This window comes from Choloepus didactylus, chromosome 2 (genome assembly GCF_015220235.1).
Source record: "Choloepus didactylus isolate mChoDid1 chromosome 2, mChoDid1.pri, whole genome shotgun sequence".
NCBI lineage: Eukaryota > Metazoa > Chordata > Mammalia > Pilosa > Megalonychidae > Choloepus > Choloepus didactylus.
Window position 1 is genome coordinate 113,549,349 of NC_051308.1, and position 20,517 is coordinate 113,569,865.

General features: G+C 40.3%; 1 protein-coding gene across 1 annotated transcript; it reads right to left on the reverse strand.

Annotated features, from left to right (window-relative positions):
• Positions 1 to 17,846: 17,846 nt before the first annotated feature.
• On the reverse strand, positions 17,847 to 18,584 carry C2H1orf68 (chromosome 2 C1orf68 homolog). Its single transcript, XM_037814410.1, has one exon. The coding sequence runs from the start codon at positions 18,582 to 18,584 to the stop codon at positions 17,847 to 17,849; it is 738 nt and encodes a 245-aa protein (XP_037670338.1).
• Between the last annotated feature and the right edge of the window lie 1,933 nt (positions 18,585 to 20,517).

Genomic DNA, 20,517 nt, shown 5'->3' on the forward strand with positions numbered 1-20,517 from the left:
AGAGAACGCAGCTCTGTTGACACCTGCTGTGCAGAGCGGCTGGGCCTGAGAAGGTGGTAGATGGAAACTGAAGGGAATGAGGGCAGAGGTAAGCATGCTCAGTTACTTCTGGCCTTATTGTCTGCTCCAATTCCACATCCACATCTGGGTCATGGATGGAGATAATTCTTTGCCTTTTGTTCCACAGGCCTGAAACCCTCTCCTTTCTGACAGCAGGCAACAATATTTAAAGAAAACATCTCTGGAGCACCATCTGTGTACCGTGAATTTTCCAGGCATTTTTCACGTTACGTCTCCTCTGATCCCCATGACAGCCTATATGCTAGATAATATGGCATTATGATTCATATTGTGCAGATGTGGAAACAGCCAAAAAAAGGTTAAGTAACTTCCCTGAAGTTCCAAAGTTAGTGCTGGACCTAGGATTTAAACCAAGACAACCTAATTCCAGAGCCTGCACCCTTAATCTTAAAGCAGTTTTACCACCCCAAGGCTTTTCCTGAATTTTTCCCTTTTTCCACATCTGGCTTCAGGAAACAGTGCTAGTTCACTAGAAACAAGCACATAGGCTTCATTTCAAAGGGAAATGTGACCATCAGAGAAATATATAAATCACACACAATGGACAAGACACAAAGATCCCAGAAATTTCTGTGGAAATTGTCCCTGTTCTTCATGATATGTCAGTGAAGCTCTGTCTGACTTCCCCAGACCCCTCCTTGACTCCCAGCTCCAGATACCTCTGACCCTCATAGCCTTGTTTTTGAGTCCAGATTATAGCACAAACACACCTGATACATCAGACCCTCACCAGTAGAAGCACCACCCAGGAGCCCCACCGGCAGAGCAGACTTCCTAGCCTGAGATGGCAAGAACATGAAATAAGACAAGAGGTAGTCTGATGGGGGTCCCCTCCCCTCAGAGCAGGATAACCCCAGAGTGATCCTGGCACCCTGAGGCCTGGGATAACATGGTGAGGATGGGTGGACCTGATTAGCCTGAATCTTGAGGAGATTTTATGCTTCTTTGCTGATGGAAGTCCTTCAGCTTTGACTCAGAATACCCACTGACCCACACATGTGCATGCATACTTTGTGCATTCCATGGGGAAATTTGGGACTTTTCCCTGAGAACTATGCACCTAGGTCCTTATGTCTGGCTCACTTCACTCCAACTTCCCTCAGGTGGCCTGAGAGGACACTCAGTGACCTCCCATTCCTTTGGGCCTCAGAGTTGCTGCACCCAGAGCAGGGCAGTGTAGCAGTCAGGGCTGAGAAGAGGGTGGACGACAACCACCAACCAACCTGGGGCAGGAGCTGGTTAAGAACAAGCAAGAGTCAGTGATCCTGAGAAGGGGAAGCTTTATTTTTTCACAGGGTCAGACACATACACTAGAAAGGGGCTGGGGAGCCACAGGAATGGACACTCTGCAGAGGGCTCAGAGTCCTTCATGGCTACATGAAGTATCTCAGCAGCTTGACCCTGGGAGGAGGAGGATAGTAAAGTGGAGGAGGGAGCATCAGACCAAGGCAGGCCCTTCTGTCCTTGGTTCCTCCACTGCTGCTCCTCTGTGGACAGGACCCAGGTCAGCAGCAGCCCCGAGAGCATGTCAGCAGCCTGAGCACCCAGAGAGCTCACGCCCACAGCAGTCGGGGCTCTGGTTCCAGCGTCAGTGGGAAATGGGGCTTCTGGTGGCTCAGGCAGCAGCCCCCAGAATCGGGGCCACAGAAGCCCCAGGAATGGGGCCAAGCAGGAGGAGACTACAGGGGGACACAGGGCTGGGCATGGGGGTGAGCCTTTGCGGTACACTTGAGAGGGGGCTGGCACTGCTGCTGGTTCTTCTGACAGGGCATTGTGACAGATCACTCAACCTAAGTCAACTCCAAAGTCAAATCAGATGTTCAACTTAAAATCAAGATCTCCAGCACCCACATACCTACCCATCCTTAATTTCACATCTCCCTTGTCCCTGCAACCACTACCTTCTTCCCTATTCCAGGCCTTCTTATCCCTTCCTCTCCTTAAACTCCAGCATATCTCTGCCGAGGGATGGCTCCCAGTATCCTGCCAGTCCTGGAGGATGTCAGATGTAGAAGCATGCATCTCTGAGAACATGAGATTTCACTTACGTGTTAGGAGAGGATAGAGAATATCAATGGACTCTCCAGGTTACATTCCTTTGTCTTTTCACATTTTCTCCTTGACGGGGGCTCTTCCTGCCACCCTGTGCAGGCTCCTCTACCTCCCCTACCTTCCCAAAGCCTGGGCACCTCTGTCTAATGCAGATTTGAATAGAAGCGATGGGAGTGAACATTCTTGTCTTGATCCTGTTCTTAGGGGAAAGCATTCAGACTTTCACCATTAAACATTATGTTAGCTATAGGTTTTTATAGATGCATTTTACCAGGTTGAGGAAGTTCCTTCCTGTTACTAATTTGCCATGAGTTTTTATCAGGAACACTGGGTTTTATCAGGTGTTGGATTTTTCCATTGTTTTTTCTGGATCTATTGAAATGATCCTTTGGTTTTTCTTTTTTAGTTTTTTGTATGGTGAATTTCAACGACTGATTTTTTGAATTTTAAACTAACCTCACATTCCAGTGATTAATCCCACTTTGTTAGGATATATTATTCCTTTTATATATTGTTGGATTTAATTTGCTGAAATTTTGTTTAGAATTTTTGCATCTATGCTTATGAGGGATATTGGTCTGTACTTTCCTTTTCTTATAATGTCTTTGTCTGGTTTTGGTATTAAGATAATACTGGCCTCATAAAATGAGTTGGGAAATATCCCTCCTTTTCCATTTTGTGAAAAGTTTTGCACAGAATTGATATTATTTCTTCCTTAAATTTACAGTAGATTTTACCAGTGTAACCATCTGGATTTACGATTTTCTTTGTGAGGAGATTTTAACTATGAATTCAATTTCTTCAACAGATATAGGGCTGAAAATTCTCTATATTAACCTCTTGGACCTACTTACTCACTATAGGATGTCACCCATGTACTCTTCTTTCCATAAGCTGCAATATTTGACTTAAGCATCTATTTTCCAGGACACCATAACCATCCTCTCTTCCACATTTTTTCTCTCTCCAGGGTTGACTGAAGATCAGGTGAAGACTTCCCCAATTACACATTACCCATTGTATGCACAAAACAATAATACAAGTTCTTGTCATTTTTTAATCAACTGTCTTAATATTTCATTTACATACAATAAAATGCACAGATTTAAAGTATAAGATTTCATGAGTCTTGACAATTATATAAGTCAATGTACCCACCACCCTAATCAAGTTGTAGAACATTTCCATTACCCTAGGAAGGTCTCCCCTGCTTTTGCAATTTACCCTGCCCCTCTATCCCATGTCCCAGGCACTGATTTCAATCACCTTAGATCAGTTTGGTCTGTTCTAGACTCTTAATAAATGGTACCATATCTCTTTTGTGTTTGGCTTCTTTTGCTCCTTTTTTTTTTGCTAATTGTATTATACTGAATGAAGGTAAAATTTCTTATCCATTTATCTGTTAATCAACACAAGAGCTTTTAGTTTTGGGGCACCATGAATAAAATTCCAATGAACAGTACTGTACAAATTTATGTAGACATGTGTTTTTCTAGGATAAATAGCTAAGTTTGAAATTACTGGATTGTATTATAACTGTATGTTTAACTTTATAGTAAACTGCTAAAATTTTGCAATGTGCTTGTGCAATTCTATACTCACAGCCGCTATGTATGAGAATTCCATGTACCCCACAGCCTAGCATTTGATATTGTCAGCCTTTTAATTTTAGCCATTCTGGATGCTGTGATATAGAATTGAACTGTAGTTTTTATTTTACATTTCCATGATAACTAATGCTGCTCAGCATTTTTAAATTTAATAACCATGTATTGTTTTTGTGAAAAATTTAGTCATGTTTTTGCCTATTTTTAAATGACTTTTGTTTTATTAATGAGTTGTCAGTGTTATTTTATAGATTCTGAATATGTCTTTTGCCATATATATGTATCGCAAATATTTCTTCCCAGGTTGTAGTTTACCTTTTTATTTTCTTAATCGTGTCTTCTTAAGAGAAGAGCATTTTTATTTTGATGAAGTCCACGTTATTGACTTTTTCTTTTATTAGTTGATGCTTTTTGTGTCCTGTCTAGAAAATCATTGCCAACCAGAAGGCCATGAAGATTTTCTCTTGTTTGTTTCTAACAGTATTATTGTTAAAGATTTTAAATATATCTTTGATTAATTTTAAATTAATTTTGGTAATGATGTGAGGTAGAGATCTAGGTTCAGTTTTTTTCCATGTACGTAGTTTTTCCACTACAGTATATTGAAATGACTGTTTTCCCACACCTTACCTGCCTAATCGCTTTGGTGCCTTGTCAAAAACCAATTTATCACATATGTGTGAATTAATTTCTGGATTTTATATTCTGTTTCATTTATTTATTTTTATATTTTAGACTAATACTACACTTTCTTAATTACTATAGCTTTATAGTAAGTCTTACAACAAGATAGAATGAATCCTACAATTTTGTTGCTTTTTTCAAGATTGTTTTGATTAATACAGGTCCCATACAGACTTTAGAATCAGCTGGTCATTTTCTTAAAACAAAGTTTTTGGGAGAATTGATGCCTTAATATTAAGTTATCCAATCCTCTAATATAGTATAAATCCCTAAATTTATTTAGATCTTCTTTAATAACATTATGTAATGTTTTGTGTTTAGTAGAGATCTACAAACACTTTTGTTGCATTCAATACTAAGTACTTTATGTATTTAGTGACATTCACTTTCCAATTGTTTATTGCTAGAATATAGAAATACAATTGATTTTTTAATTCATTGGCCTTGCTTCTTTCAAATTTGATAAATTCATTTATTAATTCTAGTTGTTTTTATTGTGGATTCCTTAGTATTTGCTATTTAGACTTCGTGGCATATGTACATAAAGATAGTTTTATTTATTCCTCTCTAATTTGTATGCCTTTTATTTCTTCTGTCTTACTATACTGGTTAGGACCTCTAGGACAATATTGATTAGAAGAGGTGAGAGCAATTATCCTTGCTTTGTCCCTAATATTTGGGGGAAAGCCACTCGACATTTCACTATTAGATATGATGTTACATGTAGGTTTTTCACAGATGCTCTTTGTTCTTTTCTAATTCTGTTTGCTGAGGGTTTTTAATCATCAATGTGTACTGAATTTGTCAAATAATTTTTCTGTATCTATTGAGAATATTTTGTGATTTTTCTCTTTTATTCTCTTAACACGGTTAATTGCATTGACTGATTTCTAATGTTGGAATACCATTGTATTCCAAGGTAAAACTCATCTGGTCATGATATATTATCATCTGTATATGTTGAAGGACTTAATTTGCTAATACTTTGTTGAGGACTACTGTGTCTATGTTCATGAGGGATTTTGATCCCAACCTTGTTTTCTTGTAAAGTCCTTACATGGTTTTGGAATCAGGATAATACCAGCCTCACAAAATAAGCGGGAAGTTTTTCCTACTCCTCCATATTCTGAAATAGTATATTTTATATTATTTCTCCTTAAACACGTGATTGAATAGACCATCTAGACATGGAATTTTTCTTATGGGAAAGATTTATATTATTATTTTGAATTTGATTAGCTTGACATAGAGTTATTTCAGTTATCTATTTCTTCTTGTGTCATTTTTAGTAGGTTTTTAAAAGGAATTTGTCCATTTCATCTAAGCTGCCACATTCATTGGCATAAAGATGTAAGTAATAATTTTTACCCTTTTAATATCTATAGGCCCTCTAGTGATACCCTATCATTGGTAAATTGTGATTTCTTGTTTACTTATCTTGATTAATCTTGTCATGGGTTAATCTTTTTTTAAAAATAAGCATAGCCTTTGTTAATTTTTTCTAAATTGTGGATAGTCCACAAGTCAGGATGGACACCCATCCAAAATTAGGTTTGTTATCTCTCATGAGGAGCCAGTCACCACTCATACCTTTGTTTCTCCACTCTGAAGTGTCTTTACCCTCACCTCTGTCTGATTTTAAGATTTTCTCTTTATCTTTGGTTTTCAGGAGTTCATCTATTATATGCCTAAGCACAGTTTTCTTTATATTTATCCTACTTGGAGTTCACTAAACTTCCTGGGTTTTGTAAATTGTTGTTAGTTACCAAATTTGGGACATTTTCAACTATTATTTCTTTAAATATTTTTCTGTCCTATGCTGTCTCTTGTCTACTTCTTAGACTCGATGTCATGTATTTTAGACCACTTTATATTGTCCCACAGGTCACTGAAATCCTTCAGATAAAATACTTTTTATTAATCTATCGTTAAGTTCACTGTCCCTTTCTTCTGCAGTTTCCTCCTTTCTGATGTTATAATTTTGTATTAGAATTTCCCTTTTTTAATGTTTCCATTTCTCTGCTAGAATTGCCTGTTTTCTCACTATATCTATATTTCCAATTTGAATGCATACACATATTTAGAATATCTGTCCTGAATTTCTTGTCTGCTAATCTCAACATCTAGGCTATCCTGGAATCTCTTTTATTATTTTTAAACTACTTTATCCCCCTTGATTTTGGATCATATAAGTGTTTGTCTAGAAATTTTGATTGTATGCTAGATATTGTTGACATTATAAAGATTCTAAATTATGCCCTCTTCCTTTAAGATCTGTTAGGTTTTGTTCCTTTCGGCAATTATTTTACTAGTGGCACGTGAAGGTTTGATTTTAGACTTTATTAGGGCATATCTAAAGTAGATCTAACTGCAATGTGTGGACTTGTTCCTAACATGTGGTCTTTCTGGTTTCTGAATGCCCTGGATTTTTAGCAAGGTGCCTCCACAGTGGCCCTCAGCCAAGATCCACAGAGATTCCCCACACAGACTTCTTGGCCTCTTCCTTTTCACATCTTGCTCCTTTCTTTTACCCTGCCCACATTTTCCAGCTGTGTCAGCAGTCCCTGCAAATTCCAGTCTTCACTTCCAGAGCTCAACAGGATCACTCTCCTCTGATTAAGCTGCACTACCCTGTACCTCCCTGTCCTAGAGCAAACCTGTGGCTCACCTTGTGTGTTCCTCTTTTCTCAATGACCACAATCTTGTGCTTCCTATTTTCAATGTCTGAAAACCATTGCTTCATAAATTTTATTCAGTTATATAGTTTTTACAGTGAGAGGACAAATCTAGTATTAGTTATTCTGTGTTCACCAAAAGTGCATTACATCTTTCCATTTTTCAGTGAGTTTAATTTCTGCCATTCCCAGCAACACTCAGAGGCTAACAATAATGATGCACAGGTTATACACATCATAGAATTTACTGTATTTCTGGAATCTTCAGAGATTTCCAGGAAGAATTGTCTTTCTTGGTCTTTGATGAATTATAAATGGAGCTCAGCTTAACTTTCTAATAGCTTCTTTACAGACCCACTTTCTTAGCTCTTTTGTGGAAATTTCCATACTAATATTCACTGCTCCTTTTATACGTTGGGATCAGTGAACATGCAAAAGGTACAAGGATGGGAATCATATGCTATATGGCACAGACTAATCCAAAAATTGCAGCTAATTTGTGCCTTTGCCTTAGATAAGAGAGTTGAGCTTTCTGCACAATGAGGAGGTTACAACAAATAATTAAAGTTCTTTTTCCAAGAACAAAATTCTGACTCTAAAGGTCTCCTTTTCCTTCGAGTTAACTCCACTTTGCATCTTTCTCAATACTCAGCCCTCCTGTCAGCCACATTTCCCCAGTTCCCACAGCCCCAGAGTGCCTGCATGTGTTGAACGGAACTTACATCCAATCACATGTTCTTGAGCAGAAGGACAATTCTATAATGATATATTAATCCTGGAGCATATGGGAGGCTCCAAAACAGGTCCTAAATCTTCCCTTTATCCACCATGTCAAAATGAGGACAGATTGATCCGTTAAAAATAACAATACTATTTCAAAGATGGGAGCATCTTAAAAAGGGTGAGATAGAATAAGAATGTACCACAACTGCTACTAGATGATTTTGCTCACAATATAAAGTTCATTTCTCCTTGCCTAAGGAGGCTCTTCTTTCTACTCAGTCTTCTACTATATGGCAGCAGTCTCCTTTCCCCAAATCCAGGAGTGTTCTCTCATACATACCCTGGAATTCTAGAGAACATAGACAGAAGTAGCTGCTTCAGTAGTCTTCCAAGCTCCCCATTTCCTATAAGAATATCTACCTTGCCTGTAAGTTATTTACACCAAGAATATCCATCTACTTCACAGGAACAGTCAACCCACCACTCACAGAACCATAGACTGCTACAGCTCGCCTAAGACAGACACATAAGACTACAACCCAAATGTCCCATTTTCCTACAAAGATAACATAGAAGTAGAAGCAGGACACTCATCTCATTAAAGAGCTTGGCCATGAGTCCCTCTGGTCCTAAAAATAGTTTCATGCACAGGGCTCAGGATATCTGTCTGCCATATGGGAGACAGGATTAGAAGGAGAAATTAAAAAGATGCCATGAATTCGATTAGAGGCACAAAATTACTATCAAATATGGAAGATAAGAGGAGAAAACAAACAATGTGGAATATCCACAATGGCTCAGAGAGTCTACATGTATTATCTTGTTTAATCTTTATAGTAATGCTACAAGGTTGGTAATAATCTTCCTATTTCACAAGTGAAGAGATTAAAATTCAAAGAAACTAAATATCTGGTCAAAGTTTACTGAACTAGTAGGTGGTACAGGTAAAATTATAATCTGGATGTATTAGACCTCAAAGCTTGTGCTCTTTCAAATATACCACACTGAGGGGAATTTAGCAGTGTAAGCTTATACATTATACTTTATACTATAAAGGGATTACACTATCAGGATTTTTGGGATTGGGAAGATACCCATCAATTGCCTTTTGTAGGGAATTTTTATAATTTATAATTGAATTAAATTATGGGCAAGTGCCTAGTCAATACCCTCCAGATAGTAGATGCTCAATGGTTTTTATCTGCATCTGTATATTCTCATAGCTGGGTCATGAGATGGAGCCATCAAACAGCCAATGGCCCAGAAATAGTCCAGGTATGTGGAACTGGATGATAATTAGAAGGTCATAGGCATTAGAAATATGTAGATCTTTTTTGCATATCTCGATTGAGAAAGTACCTCAGATCTTTACAGATGAAGTGCTTTCTGATGCCTCATTCCCAAAGGTGTGAAGAACAAAACCACTGGAAAAATGAATGTCCTATTTGGGAAACTACTCCATAAAATGCACGTTTAATGTGTCGTTTACATAAATGCTTATCAGGATGTTAGACAGTGGTACATGCATAACACATATATGCACAAAATGTGGTAGTTCCATAATCAGATTCGTTTAGGAAGCATCAGGCTTTACAGCTTTAAACAGCTCTCTCTACATCAAGATTCTTCAGAGCCCGTCTGAAGTAACCACAAACGTGAATACCACGAAGGTCATTACAAAACATTATTTCCCAGTATGAAACCCTTTTTTATGGGGCATTTTCTGGGACTTGTGTTCTGAGGAACAGAGTTTGAGAGACCTCCTATTGAATCTCTGGATTTCAATTATTCAAATCAACTGCCCTGATAAAAACAGCTAAAACGAGAGGAAGGAGATTACAGATAATAAGGAATAGGCATTACCAAGCAAAAACTAATGAAAAAACAGGAAGCAGAGGGGTTAGCTGAGTGAGGAAGCTACTTGTGCCCTAAGGTTAAATCACCCTTTCTTTTTGGTAACTGTGCTTGGCGAGGATGACAGACCTCAGAGTCCTGATCCCTCACAGGATTGCAAGTCTGATAGAAGACCCTCCCACAGGAAGCTGGGCTTTCCCTTAGGGTAAGCCAGAATCAGAAGTAAACCAGTTGGACAGACATGCTGCCTCATTTACTTTCCTGGAGTGGTCTATCCGCCCTCCATCCGTGAACTTTGTTAAAAGTAACCATGGGGTAGAGAGCACCTGTCTCCTGGCAAAAACCAATGCAAATTGTCTTTGGAGGAAGACACTTACATCCTAGGCTTCCAATTGTTCTCACAAGTACATTTTCAGGTAAATGACCTCATTGGCGGAGGTGTTCCTTGTCACTGGCCTAAACTTTACTAATAGGCTTTTCATAGATTGCCCCGACCCTAGCCTCCCCCTCTGAGATAACTGAGGACCTTTACTCTAGGTCTCCATAATATCTTATTTACTGTGTTTATCCTGCTATTTTGTTGTTTAACAAGCTGGCTCAACAAGAAGACTGTGACCTTCTCAAAGGCAGAGACTACGCCTGCTTCAGCTTGGTGTTCCCAGCACTTAGCAACACACCCCACACCCAGCACCAAGTGCAGGGTATGTTCTCATTAAGTATTTATTAAATGAATCAGTAAACACTTCCTGAAGGTGTGGGAACTGAAAGAGGAGAGTTCCAGGGTGTGGATAAGGCAGGTAGCTCCTGAGACGCAAGGCCCCAAAATGCCTCTGCCTTGACTTTCCAGATGATCTTGGTTTATCCCCAGGCCATGGATCTCCAATTAGTAAACCATGGGGATAGTGAAAATGCAAGCTTTTAAGAGGAAAGGGACAAGAAATTTGCCTTGGAAGAAACAGGCTTATTCTGAAGATCTTTGGCAATATTTTCAGAGGGTTATAAGAATCAAGGGGGACAAGGAACAGAAGGATGGGGAGAAAAGAAGGATATAGAGAATGGAAGGACCCAAGAGGACAGCAGCTGTAATGAAAATGAGGATGGGATCTGCGTACAGAGTACTTTTTTGGGTCCTGCCCCACCACCTACTTACTGTGTCATCTGGATCAAGTTGCTTAGCCTCTCCAAATCTCAGTTTCCGCACTGTTAAATTTGAGCAACATTGATATCCATATTTCCTTTACTATTATATAAGGTCGTTTTATTGAGATAGTAAATGTGAAATTGTTTTGTAATTCAAAAAGAGCATGTAAACTGGACTTTATAGTGTAGTTTTTTAGTTAAAATTTACTGGCAGTATTTAAAAGGAGACCTGGAGAGCAAGGGAGCATAGAGTGGAAAGAGATTGAAGACAAAGACTACGCCTCTTTGACCAGAAGCAGATTCTCAGATGTCATGAGGAAATGAAGCCCCCCCATATGAGAATTCAAATTCTAGATTACAGGGGAAAACCACATACAGTTTAAGAACCAAGGCACTGAAGTAAGGTATGTTCAAATCAAAGCCACTATTAGGGTGACTTTGTACAAGTTATTTAACCTTGAGAAGGCTCACTGTCCTCAGCTAAAAAGTGAGGATAAAATTTGTACTTGCTTCTGGAGTAATGGTGAGGATTAAATGAGATTCAACATTCTTCTAGTAAATATAGATTAGCTATTTGTTATGTGGCAGACATTGTTCTTGGAGCTAGAGATGTAGAGGTGAATAAGATAAGCAAGTCCCCTGCTTCCAGAGTATCTCCATCCTAATGAGGAAGAAAAAACAATACACAAATAAGTTATATAATACAGTATTAGTTAGTAAAAAGTCCTAGGAAGAAAAACAGAGCAGGGTAGGGGGAGGAGGGGGAGCAGGGTGCTATCTGAGTCAGGGTGATTGGAAGTATGGCAAATGGAGTGCTTAGCACTCTGACAGGGTCAGTGGACTCAGATTTTCCTGTCTGAAAAGTCCATAGAAGCTAAGTCCATGAGTCTAGCCTGACATTTCCTGGGCAATCAGACTGGATTCAGACAATACAAGAAATTCCCATAGGATAGACTCACAAATAGGATAGATTCCCTTATTTAACAAGAATGTATTGAATTCCAACCTGTGCTAGGCTCTGGGAACGTCTAAGCAAATGAGACCTAGTTCCCAGCTCTTATAGAGCACCAGTCCAGTAGATTAAGGTGAACTTCATGCTCCCAGTGGAGCACCATGTGAGCTAGCTACAAGGGCTGGCCACAGGGATCTCTGAGAGCATTACACATTGCCTGCCTTTCTCAGCCTTCTCGTGCTGTACATACTATGCCACCTCTTCTCTTTCCCTCTGTGGCCCAGCCCACCTCAACACCCATCTGTCTCACACAGCAGACTTGCTAATTGGGACATCAGCAACCTATCAGCTGGGTGGAGGTGCTTACACCAATGACGAGGAATGATATCTGATTATGAAATTTTCCCCAACCGACTTCTTTCTGAGAACCTGGTCTAGATTCCCCTTCTTGTCATGCACTGATTTGGAGAGGAGGTTTTATCGGGGTGCCCCACTCCCTTAGTCCCTTTAAGGAATGCAGGTGATTATCCATCAAGCCACTACCCCATTCCAATTTTCTTGGAATGATAACCTCTCTGAACTTGGAGGAAAATTCACAGTATTGGAAATACAGATGGACAAAGTTAGAAAAGACCCTTAGTGATTGTCTCACCCAACTTCTTCATTTTACAGAGGGATCTGAAGCCCAAAGAGATGAAGAGGCTGATCCAATGTTACAAATGGAATTTGTGGCATAGCTGGGATAAGAACAAATGCGTGAGTAGCTGGGAGACAATGTATGTCTTCAATGTCAGGTTACGCATTTCCATAATTTTGTCCAAAGTGAAAACCTTTTCTCATGGCATTTTATTATAGAAATATGCAATTTCAAACCATGGGAATCCCTTAATACTTTTAATCTGCTACCCCCTCTTACTTTCTAAGTTGACTTTCATACCCCCTGCCATAGCCCCTTCAACTGGGGACAGGGAAAACAGCTTTACGTATCATGTACTTAATGTGTGCTAGGCACTATTTTAGGCAATTTCATGAGACATCATTCCTCTGAGGGAAAGATCTTGTAATTTGGCTGCAGTCAGAGTTTCACTAAATGTGTTTGACTCAGAAGTCCAGTTTTTACCACTGGCTGTTGTTCCCTCTGCACCTACCAGGTAACTCAGATCAGTCCTAGCTTTGCTCATATGAGATAACACATCACATGTAAAGTGACTAACACAGTTTCTGGCACATACTAGGTACTCAATAAATAAAGGGAATGTCCCTCTTCCATTTCCATTTTGTGTCAAACATAAATAGATCTGAGAAATTTTCTTGTACATATTTAATAATATTGGCTATTCATTCATATATAGAATTTAGAGGTATATGACTATATTCTTATTAATTAATTTTGCAAATATTCTGAAGTCTATTTGTATGCATTAGCATTTTCCTGAAAGAGTAAACATCATAAAAACTATCCACCAGGGAATGATGTTTAGAATTCCACCCAGGGAAATTTTCTATTCCAGAAAAATTTTGGGGAAGCAGACTCATATTAGATCCCAGGATAACAGCATTTCAGCCTGTCCAAGGAAACTCTTCCCAGTTTCTCAGGGGCTTGATTCCATGTTCTGGATTTACCAATTTCTCTAAATGGTTCATAGTAAGTCCTCCATAAATATTGTAGAGGGACCAATAGTCTGGGAATCTGGGCTATTTTACATAGGAAATGGTGCATCGACATGTTTTAAGTTATAAAAATAGGATATGGTGAACCTTTGATTAGCCTAAAAATGTTTTGAAACTGAATATTCTGAAGGTCACATTTCTCATCTATCAGATTTAGAAGAAACAAGGCAGTACTCATCCTTCAGTGTACAGATCCCTGTACTGGTAGTCAAAGATCACCTAATGATGGCCCTTGAAGCAATCTAACTAATAGTACAGCCCAAGCTGTCATTTTTTATATGCACAAACTGGACCCAGGCACAGAGGTCCACATATTGCAGGGCTAGGAGAGAACCAGGCAAACTAATGCCACTTGGCTCCTTGGATACCATCGTCTTCTGTAGCAGGACCACCAGGCCCTCCTGCCCCTCTGCTTCCTTCTCACTCCTCCATCAGTCCATGTTACATTGTCAAGCTCCTTCCCCCCACAAAGCCCTGTGCATGCTCTTGCCTCTTCCTGGAGAAGCCTTCCTTTACCACTCTATAATTAAGTCCTATTCAACCTTGGACTCAAGCTGCACTTTCTCAGGAAAATATTTTCCACTCTTTCTGACCAGGGAAAATGTGCATACTACAGGCTGTCAGGGCATCTGGTATCCGTCCTTCACAGCTCCGGTCATAGATGCATTTGCTTATTGGATTATTTGATTGCTTATTCTCCCTCTCTGCTGTAAGCTCCTTGTCAGTAGAGATGGTTCTGGGAATGAAGTGGATGGCCAATAAATATTTATTAGATGAATGAATGAAATTCAGACACAAAATCTGCTTGTAGGCCTTCCAGACTGACTAGGTTCATGAGCAATTCTCAGGTCCTGGTCTCAGGCTGCTCTGAAGCCTGAATAAGAGAAGGGGGCCCCCCTGCCAACACTGGGAGGTTTATTGGGAGGTGCTCCTAGGTGCTTAACTGAATACTTTGAAAGCCGAGATCCCATCAGCTGCTGCTTTTCTTTACATGTCTCTTTATGTATCCACCAATATGCAGAGGCTCTTCCTAAGGTTGAGGGGGTTATAGAATGATATTTCAGATCTGCTCATCCCTTCCAACTCATTCCTGTACTTCATGGGGATGAGGGACTTTGTTTTATTTGTTTTCAAAATGACTAACTTTCTGGAGTCTAGGAGATGGTTATACAGGTTGTTCATTGAGCCACATGACTTGTGCACTTTTCTGCATGCTATATTTCAATGTAAAACTTTAAAAATTTTTTAAAAATATTTCAGTGGCAACTTACATAATAACCAGAAAGAGAGAGAAAAAAGAGGGAGAAAGAGTAACAAAAATGTATATCAAAAAGGGCAATAAGGGAATGATTAAATAAATAAATAAATCATGTACTAGCCACACTATAAAAATGTTAGAAAACAAAACCACAAAAATAAAAGATACAATTATATAAGCTAACCAAAATTATGGTCAACATTCACTTATTAAATGAAAAAAGCTAGTCATATGTATTGTTTTACTATCACAATAAAAAAGGAAAAATCTATCAAATATGTAATTGGTTGAGATTTATGAATATTTGAGTGTTTGATCCCTGCTTTTCCTCCCACTCATACTGCCTTCTAAAGATAATTATGCTTTCGAATCCTAAGTCTATAATCTCTTCCTCTCCCACCCCATACAGAATCAGTAAAATGGGTTAGAGAGGGAATTAGAACAGCTGGAGAAAAAGTTTTGACCCTGGGTCAAGTCCACTGAAAACAAGTGTTTCAAGATTTGATGAAGTGTAGAGAAAACAAATGAACAAACAAACAAACAAAAAAGGTAACCAAACAGTGTCTAACAAAGCTAAACGTAGGCTTACTGTATGATCTGATAATCATGCTCCTAGGTATTTATCCAAATAAATTGAAAACTTACGTACACACAAAAACTTGCCCATGAATGTTTATAGCAACTTTATTCATAATTGCTAAAAAACTGGAAGCAATCACGATGTCCTTCCATAGGTGACTAGATAAACAAACTGGTCTGTCATACAATGGAATATTACTGAGATTAAAAGCAATGAGCTCTCAAATCATAAAAACCCATGGAAGAATATTAAATGCATACTGCTAAGTGTAAGAAGCCAGTCTGAAAAGGCTACATACTGTTTGATTCCAACTATATGACATTCTGGAAAAGGCAAAACTATAGAGACAGTAAAAAGATCAGTGGTTGCCGGAGTTTGGGGGAAAGGAAGGGAGGACTGAACAGGTGGCCCACAGGGCATTTTTATGGTAGTGAAGCTACTACTCTGTACAATCATATAATGGTAAATACGTGCCGTTATGCATTTGCAAAAAACCCCACAGAACTGTACAACACAAACAGTGAACTCTAATGTAAACTATGGACTTTAGTTAATAATGATGTGTCAATATTGGGTTATCAGTTGTAACAAATGCATCACCCTCACAACAGGGGAAACTGTATGTGGGGTGGAGAGGGGGTATATGGAAATTCTCTGTACTTTCTTCTCAATTTTTCTATAAACCTAAAACTTCCCTACAAAATAAAGTCTATTCATTATCAAAAAAAGGAACCAGAGAGACGCGATCTATCTGCAGAACTGGAACCAGAGCCAAGGTTGGGGTAGGGAAGGAAAATGGAGAAAGAGATAAGAGAATACACAATTCTTGAATGTTTGAGAGCACTTGAGGGAGTTTAGTGAGAGGCTCCTGAGCTGTTGCGGGACCTAAGTGAACCAAGAAGGAGAGAAAATGGGATTTTGAGAAGTATGCTATAGGTTATGGGATGGATTCCCTATAATATTTTTGATATGCCTCTGCTAAGTTGGACTGTTTGGCTGCCATTCTCTGCAGAGACCAGTATCACTAGAGACTTCAGGAATTGTTTAGCTCTGTGTAGTTAATGTACAAGCAACACCTAGACAAAGGTCTAGACGGATACAATCCAAAATGAGAGGGTCATCCCTGGCAAAGGGGATGGAATTGGAAGTTGAAGGGTAATTTTTAATTTTTACTCAGAAATGTCTGAATTATTAAAATTTTTACAGAACTTGTGCTACTTACTTAACTTTAAAATAATAAATATTAAAAATCATTGCATTCTCATATCAATTATAGAATAAACAGCACTCTGGCCTCTTAAAATGCAGGTGCCGCTTAGTGGTACAAGAGGAAAGCACAGTCCTGGGCAGGGCTGCTTCACAGCTCTGAGGGTGTGTCCAGAGCCCAGGCTGCAGATTTACAGGGTTTCGATGGAGGGATGGAGTATGTTTTGTGAAGCCATAGGTGTTTTAGATGGTCAAAGGAAGCACTGTATTCAAGATGACTCTACTAGCATCCCAGGGTGAATCAACAAAAATTGCTTACAAACAAATACAATATCCCCTGCTCTTGTTCATTCATTCATGATGCATTCATTTATACATTCACCAAACATCCTGCATGCCTCCTAGGTTCCCTGTCTTATGGGGTTTTTTGACCAATAGTTATCCCTCTACCTATATTTTTGTGTGCATTCACAGCTTCTAATTTTAGAAATCCAACTCAAACCCTCCAGAATTACTAAAACAATGGAAAAGGAAGAGCCAATGGGGAGGGTGATTGGCCTTGGGACCCACATGCTTCTCCTGTGAGATTTGTTTTCCTCTTGGGACTTCTCACTCACTGCCTCTGCTGTCTCTCCAAGGCCCATAGGGGAAATCTCTCCCACTTTGGGGGAGTCCTAGCCTCTTTTTTCAGGCCTTTTACACTGTGGCCTCAGAAAGGAAAACACATCAGATGATAAAACATAAGCCATAAAGTCCTGCATGTGTTCAAGTCATCATTGGACGCCATCCTGTGATGCTCCTGAGCAAAGCTGATTTCACAATCCCTCTAGCATCCAGAAAGATGAACTCTGAGTTTGCACATAGCAATAATGCTACCATGAGGGCCTCAGGGAAAGAGGCAGCCCTCACCCCAAAATATCCAGCCTCAGATCATGCTAACTTATATAAGGAGGTTAATTCATAGCATTCTAGAGGATATGCTTATCCCAGGTTGGGGTTTCATGAGCTAGGTCTGCTTGCTCGTATCCATTCAGACCTTCTGTCTGGTTGAGAAGCAAATGGAAGAGAGGGAGGCAGAAGAGTATCTGATAGAGAAGCATAAATACAGACCAAAGAAACATACAGAAGTCATTGTAAATTGCATTCAACATTTTATTCTTGCCAAAGTTTAGGGGTTGTACTAACTCTGGCAGGCTGCCTTAATAAAGAAGCAAAGTTCAGAAGAGAAGCAATGAGGGTCTACATTACTGGGAATGACAGGGAGGGGGTTAAGAGGCTAGTGAGTGCTCCCGAAGGGATAGTTGGGAAGTGGCAGGGTTGGCTAGTAAGCAATGAATTCTGGATTGGGGCTGTCCTTCTGTGTTTAACAGCAGCAGTCATCCTCACGGTCACAGCATGCAGGACCTCGGGACCTCATGGGGATAATTCCCAAACAGCAGCACCCGGAGTCACAGCACCCGGAATCACAACACCCGGAGCTACAGCACCCAGAATCCTCACAGCAGCCAGATGATCCCGTGTTGCAGTCCTGGGGCCGTTGGATCCAGCGTCTCAGGGGGCTCACCCCGAAGGTACGGGGAGCCAGGCAGCAGTAGCTGGTGGAACAGGGAGCAGAGCACAGATCAGGGACACAACACTGGGGTGCTGAGCTCTGCACATAGTAGGTCTGAGTTGGGCAAGGAGAAGGGCGCTGGACATAACACATCTGAGTCTGGCATGGAGCTGGGCATTTCACACTGGTCGTCTGGCACGGAGCTGGGCACTTCACATAGGTTGTCTGGCATGGAGCTGGGCACTTCACATAAGTTTGAGTCTGGCAAGGAGCTGGGCACTTCACATAAGTTTGAGTCTGGCATGGAGCTGGGTATTTCACATAGGTTGTCTGGCATGGAGCTGGGCATTTCACATAGGTTGTCTGGCATGGAGCTGGGCATTTCACATAGGTTTGAGTTGGGCATGGAGCGGGTCCAGTCACACAAACAGTTTTTGTCTGACATGGAGCTGGACATTTCACAGAGGTGCATTGGGTACTTTGCACTATTCCTGAACCTTTCACGCAAGATGCAGGAAACTCTTGCTGCTGCTTCTGCTGGTCACACATCTTTCTGTGGCTTTGCAAAATCTGAAAAGACAAGTTTCATTAGCACTGTGAAACTAGGAAGGTTTCCAAAGAAACCCTTTGCGTAAAGCCTGTTCTGTATGCAGCGGCCTTTTGGAAAAGGTCACAGGCACTGAGAGGCTATCCACCTGGCAATTAGGATGAACTCAGAGCCAGATATTCTACCTCTGGTTCTCAGTTTCCACCATGGAAAATGAAAAGCTTGAAAGAGTGTTGTCTGTGTTTCTCTCCAACTCTCTGAGCCTCCTCTCTTCTTATTCAAAACCAATGTTTGCATTGTGAATTATTCTTGGGAAATTTTTGTTCCCCAACTGATTTTCTCTTGCCTTGTTCTCTCAAGGGTAGCTTTCCTCTTTCCTTTTGCCCAGCCAAGGTGTACCCAGGGAAAGCAAACTGATGTCAATGGAACCCACACCCAAAATCAGACTCAAACTGAGCCTGAGAGGGAACAAAGAGCAAAGCCAAATTTAAATAAGTATACATCACTTGCTTTTTGGATCATCTGTACCGTCACTTCACCTAATTAGCACATGAATCCAAGAGACAACTGCACAACCACACTCAGAGAGAGAAGAGGGAAACCCACTTCTCTGAAAATTCCTTCTTATGAGGAACTAATGGCTCTGTTTGAACCTCTTAATCTCCTCTCACCTTCCAGCTCTGTGCTTCCTATTAGCTATTGCCATCAGTCCCTTTCCTCACCCCAACTTCTTCAAGCCTCAGTTTCCTGCCATGTCTGATCCCAGGTAGAGAGACTTACCCTCTTTGCTGACAGGAACAAGACTGGGAAAAGTCAGTGATCTGAGAAACTGGCAGTTGTGGACACCTTTTATAGGGCAGGAATGAGGCAATTTAATGGCATTTGAATGAAGCACCAGAGATCACGAGGGCAAAGCCTGGCATTGCATTGGCAAGATTCCTCCCCTATACACCTGCCTCTTCAGTCAGAGGCAGGGCATGTCTCTGCTTGGTACTCGGTTTTCCCAAACACGAGATAAGTGATTCCTGTTGTCTTCTTCATGGAACAAGTTAGACTTCTTTTCCTTGAAGATATGACTGATGCCTATGCATTTGGTCCCTAATGAAGCTCTGTTTCTAGGTCACTTGGGTCTTCAAGGACTTGTCCAAGATGTGGCTAGATTCTCCATTTTTCAGACACTATGCCAAAAGCTACATTGTTCCTTCTGCCTAAACTGGGTGTTCTTTCTGAGGACATCCACAGTGGCTCCCACTGATCTGGGTTGTTGAGGAACAGAGCTTGGCCCAGTGATCTCTGGCTCAATATGGCAGCAAGACGCCCAAGAAATGGTTTGTTCCATGGACCAGCAGGTTATTCTGCGTTCATTGGAGAAACTGGGTGTGGGTGCTTAGTGAGCCCAGACCCCAGGTTCTGTGTCTAGGCTGTCTCTCCTCAGCTGTCTCATGCCTTTTCACCTCCCCCATCCTCATCACCCCTACCAGTCTAAGATTCCCAAGAACCTAGTATGGGGGAATTCTAGACAGTTGAGCTAGAATCTGTAATAACAGTAATAGAATCCAACATTTAATTGGGCACTTTTTGTGTACCATATAGTTCATGAGGTAGATAACATTATAATCTCCATTTTACAGATGGATACAGCTGAGGCACTGAAAGATTAATGAAATTACCCATCAACACAAAGCAAGTAAGTGGAGGAGCCACAATTAAAGCCCAGGCAGTCTACTTTCATAACTCATAATCTTTCCCACTAAAATACAGTGCCTTTTATTAATACGATGTTACTTCTGGATACAGCATTGTCCCTGAATCCCTGTTTCCTTCCCGTTCTCCATTGCAGTAGATGGAGAAAGAGAATCAGGAATGTCTATTGAGCACTTTCTACAAGCCAAATATTGTCTCTGTCTCTTTAACTGTGTTAGTTTCGTTTAATCT

Bases quoted from the DNA above. Each gene is read 5' to 3' on its own strand.
- C2H1orf68 (XM_037814410.1), bottom strand. From the start codon at position 18,584: ATGTGTGACCAGCAGAAGCAGCAGCAAGAGTTTCCTGCATCTTGCGTG.